This window comes from Penaeus monodon, chromosome 41 (genome assembly GCF_015228065.2).
Source record: "Penaeus monodon isolate SGIC_2016 chromosome 41, NSTDA_Pmon_1, whole genome shotgun sequence".
Classification (NCBI taxonomy): domain Eukaryota; kingdom Metazoa; phylum Arthropoda; class Malacostraca; order Decapoda; family Penaeidae; genus Penaeus; species Penaeus monodon.
This window is the reverse complement of record NC_051426.1, coordinates 3,807,102-3,819,601: the sequence shown is the minus strand read 5'-3', so window position 1 is coordinate 3,819,601 and position 12,500 is coordinate 3,807,102. Positions and strand designations below refer to the sequence as shown.

Sequence of the window (12,500 nt, the reverse complement as noted above, 5' to 3'; positions counted from 1 at the left end):
GGGAGGGAGGAGCGGGAAGGGCGGCATGCAGCGTTACTGGGAGGGAGGCAGGCAGCTCAGGGCAGCAGCAGCATCACCATTATCATCACCATCATCATGCAAAGGTCCCCCCTCCCCTCCCCCCGGCACAAGGACACTAGCACGCACTCACGCACTTGGCTTTTCCCACAGTACATCGAGGCCCCGCTGGGCCTGCGGGAGGAGGGTGGCCGCCGAAGCCCCTCGCCCCCGCCGACGCCGCCGGGCTACTCGCAGTCTCCCCGTGGGCCGCCTGCGAGCGCTATCCGCCCTCTAGTGCGGCAGCGCGGGCGGCGGCGGCGGCGGCGGCTCGGCGCTCCGGTGGTGCAGCAGGATGTGGTCCTTGAGGGACGACGTGTAGGCGGCGCGGTAGGGGCAGTGCGGGCACATGTACGGCTTCTCGCCCGTGTGGATGCGCATGTGCTTGGTGAGGTCGGAGCGCTGCGTGGCGCGGTACGAGCAGCTCGGGCACGGGTACGGCTTCTCGCCCGTGTGGCTGCGCACGTGCAGCTGCAGGTTGCTCTGCCACTGGAAACTCTTGCCGCAGAAGTCGCACTGGAACTTCTTGGCCGGGCCGGGGGGGCGCAGCGGCGGGGGCTCGCGCAGGCGCACCACGCCGCACCACTGCAAACAGAAGGGCTGGTCAGCGCTGACTGGGCCACGGGCGGCCCCTCCTCCTCGGGCCTCCTCCTTCTCCTCCCTCCCCGCCACCCCCCTTCCCCTGCCCGCCATCCTCTCCCCTCAGCAGGTCAGAACCGCGCTCACGGAAGCGCTTCTGCGTCCGAGGCGGCAACACACTGCGCCGCCGAGCGCTCTCCGTACGTGTCATTATCACCACGATCGACATCGAGAGACGCGGCTGCCCCGCCCGCACGTCATTCCCTCCCCCACCAGAGCGGTCGCGCTGGCGCTCTGCCGTCCGCCCCGCAAGCGGCGTGCCCCGCGTCCCTCTCGACCCCTGGCTCCGCTCCGGCAGGCAGGGATGGCGCTCGACGCCCTCAGCGCCATTCGAAGTCGACCCTCAGACTCTAAGTTGCTTTCGTCCTCTGATATTTAAACCAATTTCACTTGGTGCAAACAGCAGAATACTCTGATGTTCCTCATGCCGATCGCGGAGTGGCAGTCGCAACTTAAGGCTAAGCTTTCATGTCGTCCGAGGCTTCGTCATGCAAACTACTGCCCGAGCCGCCTCTGCAGCGCTGAATCCCAACATGCGATGTTCCTACACCTGGACTACCTCGTGCACCTGTCTTTTCTTCTTTACAAACTCTCCTCCTCCTCTTCCAAACACCCCACGTGGCTCGTTCGGGTCGAGCCCCAGGCCTCGGCACAGCAGGCACTGCGCCGCCCGCCACGGCCTGCTGCCAAGGGGAGCACAGATCTGCCTTTTTCGCTCCGGGATTCCTACGTGTTCCGAAAAGCGTAAAAATGTAATTTATCAACGTCAATCCGTTTCTGTTGCAAATGAATAGTAAAAGTAAAGGAATGCTAACGGCCATTCGGACGAGGCGTCATGGGATGTCCAAGACATTTTTCATCTTCAGTTCGGGAAAGGCAGCACCTTCAGGGCTTCCCGCTTCTGCATTTCTCACGTTCTCCACTGCGCACATTCCTCTCGCTCTCACTTTTTTTGCGTGCGTGTGCGTGCGCGTGTATATGTGTTTATGGATGTGTATGTGCGTGTGCGAGTGAGTGAGTGAGTGAGAGTGCGTGTGAGTGTGCGAGGGTGGGTGGGTGGGTGGGTGAGTGAGTGAGTGAGTGAGTGAGTGAGTGAGTGAGTGAGTGAGTGAGTGTGTATGTGTGTGTGTGTGTGTGTGTGTGTGTGTGTGTGTGTGTGTGTGTGTGTGTGTGTGTGTGTGTGTGTGTGTGTGTGTGTAACTGAGTGACTGAGTGATTGAGTGAGAGTGCGTGTGAGTGAGTGAGTGAGAGAAAGAGAAAGAGAAAGAGAGTGCGTGTGAGTGAGAGAGAGAGAGAGAGAGAGAGAGAGAGAGAGAGAGAGAGAGTGGTGTGTGTGTGTGTGTGTGTGTGTGTGTGTGTGTGTGTGTGTGTGTGTGTGTTGTGTGTGTGAGTGAGTGACTGAGTGAGAGTGAGAGTGCGTGTGAGTGAGTGAGAGAAAGAGAAAGAGAAAGAGAGAGAGAGAGAGAGAGAGAGAGAGAGAGAGAGAGAGAGAGAGAGAGAGAGAGAGAGAGTGGGGTGTGTGTGTGTGTGTGTGTGTGTGTGTGTGGTGTGTGTGTGTGTGTGTGTGAGTGACTGAGTGAGAGTGAGAGTGCGTGTGAGTGAGTGAGTGAGAGAAAGAGAAAGAGAAAGAGAAAGAGAAAGAGAGAGAGAGTGCGTGGAGAGAGAGAGAGAGAGAGAGAGAGAGAGAGAGAGAGAGAGAGAGAGAGAGAGAGAGAGAGAGAGAGAGAGAGAGAGTGTGTGTGTGTGTGTGTGTGTGTGTGTGTGTGTGGTGTGTGTGTGTGTGTGTGTGTGTGTGAGTGAGTGACTGAGTGAGAGTGAGAGTGCGTGTGAGTGAGTGAGTGAGAGAAAGAGAAAGAGAAAGAGAAAGAGAGAGAGAGTACGTGAGAGAGAGAGAGAGAGAGAGAGAGAGAGAGAGAGAGAGAGAGAGAGAGAGAGAGAGAGAGAGAGAGAGAGAGAGAGAGAGTGAGTGAGTGAGTGAGTGAGTGAGTGAGTGAGTGAGTGAGTGAGTGAGTGAGTGAGTGAGTGTGAGTGTGTGTGTGTGTGTGTGTGAGTGTGAGTGAGTGAGAGTGAGTGTGAGTGAGTAAGTAAGTGAGTGAGTGAGAGAAAGAGAAAGAGAAAGAGAGAGAGAGAGAGAGAGAGAGAGAGAGAGAGAGAGAGAGGGAGTGTGTGTGTGTGTGTGTGTGTGTGTGTGTGTGTGTGTGTGTGTGTGTGTGTGTGTGTGTGTGTGTGTGTGTGTGTGTGTGTGTGTGTGTGTGTGTGTGTCTCGAAAGCGAAGAGTTGATGCCACAGACACCTCCCCCCCCTCCAAAGGGAATAGTTCACAACCTTAGTTTAACATTTTACCATAAATGAGTAGTGATAATATACATTTTTATTCTTAAATACAGAAAACAATAACAACGGTGATGTATTATTAAAACATATTTCACATATTCTTCCTTGCATAGATCATAGAACGCAAAAACATATCATAAATACTGATATATACAAGCAGACATAAATCGACAGTTGTAGATATAGACGGACACAGATTCAAACATATATACCTACAAACAGCAATAAACAGAGATCGACAGATACATTTATACATTACTACTTACAAAAAAGGATAAAAAAAAAACTTTTGCATGAATATTTCTTTTATTTATATCTTTTTCCTTTTTTTTTTCTTTACGGATGCCCAATTACTCATCGTCGAACAATTGTGTCCATCAACGATGAGAAAGCGAGCAAGCAAGCTGCCTTCCACACCACAGGCGGCGACAACGGAACGATAGCCTTCGGTAAATACAGCGTTTTAATACAAGTTTGTCACCTCAAAGAATGTCGTTTCGACCCGAATCATAAGACGCCTCTCTCTCTCTCTCTCTCTCTCTCTCTCTCTCTCTCTCTCTCTCTCTCTCTCTCTCTCTCCCTCGCTCTCTCTCTCTCTCTCTCTCTCTCTCTCCCCTCGCTCTCTCACTCTCTCCCCCTCGCTCAACTTTTACTCTCACATCTCCTCCCCCTCGCTCTCTCTCGTCTCACATCTCATCCCCCTCGCTCTCTCTCTCTCCATCTCTCTCTTGGTCCCTCCGATCCTCCTTTCGTCTCTCACTCTCTCTAAAGTAGGCCGTGAAGTCTCGATGCCCCCTCGCTCTCTCTCTCTCACTCTCTCCCCCCATCGCTCTCTCGTCTCTCTCCTCACCTCTCTCTCCTCTCTCTCCCCCCTCGCTCTCTCTCTCTTCACTCGCTCCACTTCACGAATCTCTCTCTCTCACTCTCTCCCCCTCGCTCTCTCTCTCTCACTCTCTCCCCCTCGCTCTCTCTCTCTCACTCTCCCCTCGCTCTCTCTCTCTCTCTCCCCTCGCTCTCTCTCTCTCTCTCCCTCGCTCTCTCTCTCTCTCTCTATCTCTCTCGTTCCCCCGCACTCTCTCCTCGTTCCCCGCCGCTCGCATCGCATCTCTCTCTCCTCTCTCCTTCTCTCTCTCTCTCTCTCTCTCTCTCTCTCTTCTCCCCCCCCCTCTCTCTCTCCCTCTCTCGCCTCTAATCTCTCTCGTCCTCTCTCTCCTCTCTCCCTCCGTCTCCTCTCTCTCCCTCCATCCTTCTCTCTCTCCCTCTCGCTCTCTCTTTCTCTTTCCCCCTCGCTCTCTCTTCTCTTTCCCCCCTTTCTCTCTCTCCCTCTCTCTCTTTCCTACTCTCTTTTCCCCCTCGCTCTCTCTCTTACCTCTCTTTCCCCCTCTCTCTCTCGTCCTCGCTCTCTCTCCTACTTTCCCCTCGCTCTCTCTCTCTCTCTCATCATCCTGTCTCTCTCTCTCTCTCTCGTCTCTCTCTCGGACTCACTCTCATCTCTCTCTTCTCTTTCCTCTCTCTCTTTCCTCTCTCTCTCTCTCGTCTTTCCCCCCCTCTCTCTCTCTTTCCCTCATTCTCTCCTCCGGCTAGTACAAGTACGTGTCGGCCTTCTCTACCGACGGGTCGCGGTTCGCGCCCGCCCAGCGCGAGAGTTGCAACTGTCGCCTGAGGTTACTGCGGTTGCTGGTGCACCACGCGGGTAAGGACCGGTTTCTGCCGATGCGCCGCAGCTTAACACACGTGAGCAAAATTAACAGAACAAGGAGTCCACACCCAGAAATCCCTGTATAAATGCTCAAACCAAACTTTTTAAAACTTAACTTTAAACTTTAAACTCTCTTTCTCTTTCCCCCTCTCTCTCTTTTTCTCCCTCTTTCCCTCTCTCTCTCTCTTCTCCCCCTCCCCTCTCTCTCTCTCTCTCTTCTCTTCTCTTCTCTTCTCTCCCTCTCCCCTCTCTCTCTCTCTTTCTCTCTGTCTCCTCTCTCTCTCCTTTCCTCTCTCTCCCTCCCTTCCTCCCTTCCCCCCTCTCTCTCTCTCTCGCCCCCCTCTCTCCTTCCCCCCCTTCTTTCTCTCTCTCTTCTCTCTCCTTCCCTCTCCCTCTCTTCTCTCCCCCCTCTCCCTCTCCTCCTTCTCTCTCTCCTCTCTCTCTCGCTCTCCGTCTCTCTCTCTCTCTACTCGGTCTCCTCTTCTCTCTCTCATTCTCTCTCTCCCTCCATCTCTCTCTCTCTCTCCTTCTCGTCTTTCTCTCTCTTCTCTTCTCCTCTCGCTCTCTCTCTTCTCTCTCTCTCTCTCTCTCTCTCTCCTTTCTCTCTCTCTCTCTCCTCTCCCTTTCTTCTCTCTTTTTTCTCTCTCTCTCTCTCTCTCTCTCCTTTCTTTTCTCTCTCTCTTCTCCCTTATCTCCTCTCTCTCTCCTCCTTCTCTCTCTTCTCTCTCTTCTCTCTCCTCTTCCTCGTCCTCTCTCTCTCTTTCTCCTTCTCTCGCTCTCTTTCTCCCTTCCTCTCTCTCTCTTTCTACTATCTTCCTCTCGTCTCTCTTTCTTCTCCTTCTCTCTCTCTCTCTCTCTCTCTCTCTCTCTCTCTCTCTCTCTCTCTCTCTCTCTCTCTCTTCTCTCTCTCGTCTCTCTCGTCCTCCTCTCTCTCTCTCTCTCTCTCTCCTCTTCCATCTCTCATCTCTCTCCTCTCTCCTCTCTCTGTCTCTGTTTCTTCCTTCTCTCTCTCTCTTTCTCTTCTTCTCTCTCTCTCTCCTCCGTCTTCTTTCCTTCTTCACTTCTCTCTCTCGTCTCTCTCTTCCTCCTTCTCTCTCCTCTCTCTTTCTCCTTCTCTCTCGCTCTCTCTCTTTCTTTCTTTCTTTCTCCTTCTCTCTCCTCTTTCCTCTCTTCTCCTTCTCTTCTTCTCTCGCTTTTCTCTTTCTCACTCTCCTCCTCTCTCGTCTCTCTCTCTCACTCTCTCTTTCTCCTTCCTCTCTCTCTCTCTCTCTTTCTCTCTCTCTCTCTCTCTCTCTCTCTCTCTCTCTCTTTCTCTTCTCTCCTCCTCTCTCTCCATCTTTCCTCTCCTCTCTCTCTCTCCTCGCTCTCTTTCTTCTTTCTCTTTCTTCTCTCTCTTTCCTTTCTCTCCTCATTACCTCTCTCTCTCTCTCTCTCTTTCTCTCTCTCCTCTCCTTTCTTCCTCCTCTCCTCTCTCTCTTTCTCTCTCTCTCCTCTCTCTCTCTCTCTTTCTCCTCTCTCTTTTCTCCTTTCTTCTCTCTCCTCTCTCCTCTTTCTCTCCTCCTTCTCTCATCTCTCTCTCTCTCTCATCTTTCTCCTATTCTCTCTCTCTCTCGTCTCTCTCTCTCTCCTCTCTCTCTTCTCTCTCTCTTTCTCCTTCTCTCTCCTCTCTCTCTCTCTCTCTCTTCTCCGCTCTCTCCTCTATCGTCTCTCATCTCTCTCTCTCTCTCATCCTCCTTCTCTCTCTCTCTCCTTCTCTCTCTGTCTCTCTCTCTCCTTCTTCTCTCTCTCCTCTCTCCTCTCTCTCTCCTCTCCTTCTCTCTCTCTCATCTCTCTCCTTCTCTCTCTCTCTCTCTCCCTCTCTTCCTTCTCTCTCCTCGCTCTCTCTCTTCCTCTCTCTCTCTCTCTCTCTCTCCTTCTCTTCTCTCTCTCTCTCTCTCCTCTCTCTCTCTATCTCTCTCACTCGTCCTTCTCTCTTCTCTCTCTCTCTCCTCTCGCACTTCTCTCGCTCTGCTCATCGTCTCTCTCTCTCCTTCTCTCTACGCTAGAGAATCGCCGGATCAGCTCTCTACATCATAGCCGGGTGCAAAGCATTGATCTCTCAGGATGCATACATATATCTCGATGAGTGACAGACGAAGCTCACATTATCTATCAGAAACGTTCATAGCGCGCGCTAGAGATAAGGAGAGCTAGCTCGAGCAAGGAGAGAGCCGCGCGGTCCTGCGCGCGACGCGATCGACCTGAGAGAGAGCGGCGCCGGATATAGAGCCGCGCCGGCTCTCTCGATCCGCCGCTCCCTCTCCTCCGGCGCGCTCCGCTCGCGTCTCGCTCGCTTCGCTCCTGCGCTAGCGCGCGCTCATTCTCGCTCTCCTCGCCGTCTATCGCTCTCCTCCTTTCTCTCCTCTCTCTCCTTCTCTCCTCATCTCTCCGTCTCTCTCTCTCTCTCCTTCCTCATCTCTCTCTCTCCTTCCCTCTCTCGCTCTCTAAGCTATCTCTTCTCCTTCTCTCCTCTCTCTCTCACTCTCCGCTCTCTCTCTCCTCTCTCTCTCTCTCTCTCTCTCTCTCTCTCCTTCTTTCTCTCTCTCTCTCTCTCTCCTTCTTTCTCTCTCTCTCTCTCTCTCCTTCTTTTCCTCTCTCTCTCTCCTTCTTTCTCTCTCTCTCTCTCTCTCCTTCTTTCTCTCTCTCTCTCTCTCTCTCTCCTTCTTTCTCTCTCTCTCTCTCCTTCTTTCTTTCTCTCTCTCTCCATCTCTCTCTCTTTCTCCTTCTTCTCTCTCTATCGCTCCTTCTTCTCATCTCTCTCTCTCCTTCCCTCTCTCTCTCCGCTCTCCTTCCCTCTCTCTCTCCGCTCTCCTTCCCTCTCTCTCTCCTCTCCTTCCCTCTCTCTCTCTCTCCTTCCCTCTCTCTCTCTCCCCTTCCCTCTCTCTCTCTCTCCTTCCCTCTCTCTCTCTCTACTTCCTTCCCTGTCTCTGTCTCCCTCTCTCTCCGCCTCCGCTTCGCTTCCTCAGCCCCGCGCCGAGGCCTTGTGGATTCATCGTGATTCGAAACTGCAACTCTGCTCTTCTTTTCGGTTCTGTTTTTCCTTTCTCTTTTTCACTTCTATCTTGGTTTTTCTTTTTATTTCTCGTTTCTTGAACTTTTCTCAAATTATCTTCGTTTCTTCCTTCACATTCCACATTTCTCTTCACATTCTATACTTCTCACCTTTCTTCCCTGTCCTATCTTCCCTTTCGAGGTTACCCAATCCGAAGGGTCTTCCTCCCTTCTCCCTTCCTTTCTCCTCCCTCCTCCCTTCCTTCCCTTCTGCCCCCTCCTCCCATTCCTTCCTTCTCTACCCCTTCCGTTCTTTCCTTTTCCCATCCTCTCCTTACCTCCTTTTTCCTTCCTTACTTTCACTTTTCCTCCCCCCCCCCCCCTACTTGAAGTGGTACTGCCGCACAGCGTCTTCGAGGCGCCCGCGTGCGGCCATGGCGGCGGGCACGGCCAGGCCGGGGGCCGAGCCGCCGGCCGGGGAGGAGGAGAGAGGAGGGAGCGAAGGAGCCGCGGAAGGAGGGTGAGAAGGAAGAGAGGGGAGTGGAGGGAGGCTCTGCAGGCTGCTTGCCCCTGCCCCTGCCCCTGCCCCTGCCCCTGCCCCTGCCACCACCCCTCCTCCTCCTCCTCCTCCTCCTCCTCCTCCTCCTCCTCCTCCTCCTCCTCCTCCTCCTCCTCCTCCTCCTCCTCCTCCAACCGCCCCTCCCGCCGCCGCGTGCGTCTGGTCGTGCCTGCGCAAGTGCAACCTGAGATGCGTCCTCTGCGACGCGCGGTACGGGCAGTGCGGGCAGGCGTACGGCTTCTCGCCCGTGTGCGTGCGCACGTGCTGCACGAGCACGTCGGAGCGCACGAAACACTTGCCGCAGTAGATGCAAACTTTGGTCCCACGCCCACGCCGCCCATATACGCTCATCAAGCCGCCCACGCCGCCCAACGACCCCAACTGCAAAAACAAAGATAACACGTCACTAATCTTCCAGCTCGGGGCTGCTCGGAATTCATCTTATCAATAGTTTAAGGCTACTTTACACTGGCTCGTCGGCAAGGCTCTGTAAAATCAACGTCTTCCTCCCTTCCTCTCTTCCCTCTCTATCCTCCTCCTCCTCTCTCTCTCTCTCTTCCCTCTCTCTCTCTCTCTCTCTCTCTCTTCCCTCTCTCTCTCTCTCTCTCTCTCTCTTCCCTCTGCTCTCTCTCTCTCTCTCTCTCTCTCCCCCTCTCTCTCTCTCTCTCTCTCTCTCTCTCCTCTCTCTCCATCTCTCTCTCTCTCTCTCCTCTCTCTTCCCTCTCTCTCTCTCTCTCTCTCTCCTCTTTCCCTCTCTCATCTCTCTCTCTTCTCATCTCTCTCTTCTCCCCTCTCATCTCTCTCTCTTCCTCTCTCTTCCCCTCTCTCTCTCGTCTCCTCTCTCTCTCTCCTCTCTCTCTTCCCTCTCTCTCTTCCTCCTCTCTCTCTTCTTACCTCTCTCCGGTCTCTCTCTCGCTCTCTCTTCCCTCTCTCTCTCTCTCTCTCTCTCTTCCTCTCTCGCTCCTCTCTCGTCTCTTCCGCTCTCACTCCCCTCTCTCTCTCTCTCTTCCCTCTCTCTCCTCTCTCTCTCTCTCATCTCTTTCCCTCTCTCTCTCTCTCTCTCTCTCTCCTCTACTCTTCCCTCTTCTCTCTTTCTCCTCTCTTCCCTCTTCTCTCATCCTCCCTCTCTCTCTTTCTTTCTCCTACTCTCTCTGCTCTCTCTCTCTTCCCTCTCTCTCTCTCTCTCTCTCTCTCTTCCTCTCTCATCTCTCTCTCTCTCTCTCTTTCCCTCTCTCTCTATCTCTCTCTCTCTCTTCCCCTCTCTCTCTCTCTCTCTCGCCTCTCTCCCTTCCCTCCTCCTCATCTCTCTCTCTCTCTCGTCTTCCCCATCTCTATCTCTCCTACTCTCTCTCTTGTTCTTCCCCCTCTCCGTCTCTCTCCTCTCTCTTTTCCTCTCTCTCTCTCTCTCTCTCTCTCTTCCCTCTCTCTCTCTCTCACTCTCTCTCTTCCTCTCTCTCTCTCTCTCTCTCTCTCTTCCCTCTCTCTCTCTCTCTCTCTCTCTTCTTCCACTCTCTCTCTCTCTCCTCTTTTCCCTTCTCATCTCCTCTCTCTCTCTCTCTCTTCCCCTCTCATCTCTCTCTCTCTCTCTCTCTCTCTTAGTCCCCTCTCATCTCTCTCTCTCTTCTTCCCTCCTCTCTCTCGCTCTCTCATCTCTACTTCCCTCTCTCTCTCTCTCTCCCTCTTCTCTCTCCTCTCTCTCTCCCTCTCCATATCTCATCTCTCTCTCCCTCTTCCCCTCTCTCCTCTCTCTCTCGATACTTCCCTCTCTCTCCTCTCTCTCGCTCTTTCCCTCTCTCCCTCTCTCTCTCTCTTCCCTCTCTCTCTCCACTCTCTCTCTTCTACCCGCATATCTCCTCTCTCTCTCTCTTCCCTCTCTCCTCTCTATCTCTCTCTTCCCTCCTCCTCTCTCTCCTCTCTCTCTTTCCCTCTCCTCTCGTCTCTCTCTCTTCATCTCTCTCTCTCTCTCTCCCTCTTTCCCTCTTTCCCTCTTTCCCTCTTTCCCTCTTTCCCTCTTTCCCTCTTTCCCTCTTTCCCTCTTTCCCTCTCTCCCTCTCTCCCTCTCTCTCTCTCTCTCTCTCCCTCTCCCACCCCTCTTCCTTATCCTCCCATTCTCCCTCTCTTCCCTCTCCTCCCTTCCTCCTCTTTCCTCCTTCCGCGCCATCTTCATCGTTCTCCTTGCTGCTCCTCTTCTCCTTCTCCTCCGCCTACTCTCCTCTCACTTTATAATCATTTACCCCCAGGTGATTTTTTCGATTTATTGCGACTACGGCAAGGCTAATAAACATTCACTATTATCACAATATCGATTTTTTAGTTCTTAAAAAAAGAAAATATAGTTACATACATACAATGTATTGACATACATTTATGTAAACACGACACTACATTAACCAAGAATTAAAAGAAAGGAGACGGACACATGTATCTACGTATGTATGTGTGTGTCCTAGTTTGCGTGCGTGTTTGTGTTTGTATTACATGTTTATGTATATGTAAAAATGTACATGCTTCTATCTTTATTTGTATGAAGACACATTAGTACAGAGATAACGACATGCAAAAAGCGCCACACTCACATTCTCTACTTCTCCCTGTCTCCCTGTCGTTCTCAGAATATCTCTCTCTCTCTCTCTCTCTATCTCACACACACACACACAATTGTATAGATTAGTACATCGTGATATCAAATTGGTGAATCCCGTCCCGCCCCCCGCGGCTGGCTCGAGCCGCCTGACCGGTCGCGCAAGACGGACCTTCGCAGGAATCTGCCCCGAAACCTTTTTCTGGACAACATATTCAGAGAGAGAGAGAGAGAGAGAGAGAGAGAGAGAGAGAGAGAGAGAGAGAGAGAGAGAGAGAGACAGAGAGAGAATGAGAGAGAGAGAGAGAGAGAGAGAGAGAGGAGAGAGAGAGAGAGAGCGAGAGAGAGAGAGAGATAGACGAGAGAGGAAGTGAAAGGCTAGAGAGAGAGGAGAGAGAGAGAGAGAGAGAGAGAGGAGAGAGAGAGAGAGAGGAGAGAGGAGAGAGAGAGAGAAGAGAGAGAGTAGAGAGTAATTGGCGACGCATAGCGGCCGCAGGAGGCCCTCCAATGTCTTTACTCGCAAAACCTAGTTCCGTTGTTTGCTGTTTTCGATCTTCGTCTCGTTTCTTCATAATCACATGATAAATTATATGACCCACCTCGGTGTCTATGTTACGTATTATTATTATTAAAACATACATCCCAGTATTACTGTATAATATAAATGTCCTTGACATAAAAAGCAACAACATGAACAGAAGGAAATAAACGAGACGATGCTGATGATAATGATAATGACGAAGGGGTAAGCACTCTTGAAGACGGTGACGATGGTTTGTACGATTCCCGGTATTTAATCTTACTGTTCTTTCGATCATTCCTTCTTGTTTACTGTACCTTCATAGCTCATCTGAGTTTTTTCCTTTACTTCTTGTGTCTCTTGCTATTTTCCCCTCCAGTTGGCAAGACCGTGCGCCCAACCGACAGCTACGCCGTGAGACTAGCATGGGACCTGTTACTAGCATAATCCGGGACCGCCGACTCAGGCTATATGGCCACCTAACTCGTTTTCCTGTGGATGACCTTGCCCTTCAGGCTGTCTCTCTGCAAGACAGTCCTGGGTGGAAGAGGCCCGTGGGACGACCTAGAAGGTCATGGCTTGGGCAGCTCGACCAGACTTGTCGCACTGCAACACAAGGAAACACGATCGTGACTTCTATGCATGACCGGGGAACGAGGAAGGAGAGGGAGGCCCAACAGAGGGAGCTGTGGCTCAGGGGGATTATATTTGTCTAAGAGGGTGTGTTAGTGCGATCACTGTGGATCCTCTCTCCCTCCTTCCCTCTCTCTATCCCTCTGCCGATCCTCTGTGCCCTCCTGCTCCTCCACTCTTGACAGCAGCCTTCCCTCCACAGTTGGAGGCGCTGCTGCTTTTTCCTGCTCATGACCGTCACCAAGACTCGAGCAGAGGCGAGGATGCCATCTCCGGAAAGGAAACGATACCTTCTTTCCCTTGCGAAATCAGCCTTGATTTTGCTTTCAAGCCGAAACAAGAAAATCTCAACTGCGACAAAATGAACCTTCCGCCTCGCCAAGAAACACACCAGTAAGCTGTGACCACGGCGGCTCAGACATGAACCTACCGTTGAAAGAAGAAGCTC

The 12,500-nt window shown here is 52.4% G+C and overlaps 1 protein-coding gene across 1 annotated transcript in view; it reads right to left on the bottom strand.

The window, feature by feature from the left end:
• The window catches only part of LOC119598340 (zinc finger protein 775-like), a gene marked incomplete at its 5' end in the record, with an annotated part of 6,898 nt that extends 6,193 nt beyond the window's left edge, over positions 1–705 (bottom strand). The window contains 2 exons of the mRNA XM_037947993.1: positions 156–159; positions 299–705. Coding sequence (XP_037803921.1) covers positions 156–159; positions 299–705 — 411 coding nt within the window. The remainder of the gene's footprint in view (positions 1–155; positions 160–298) is intronic.
• Between the last annotated feature and the right edge of the window lie 11,795 nt (positions 706–12,500).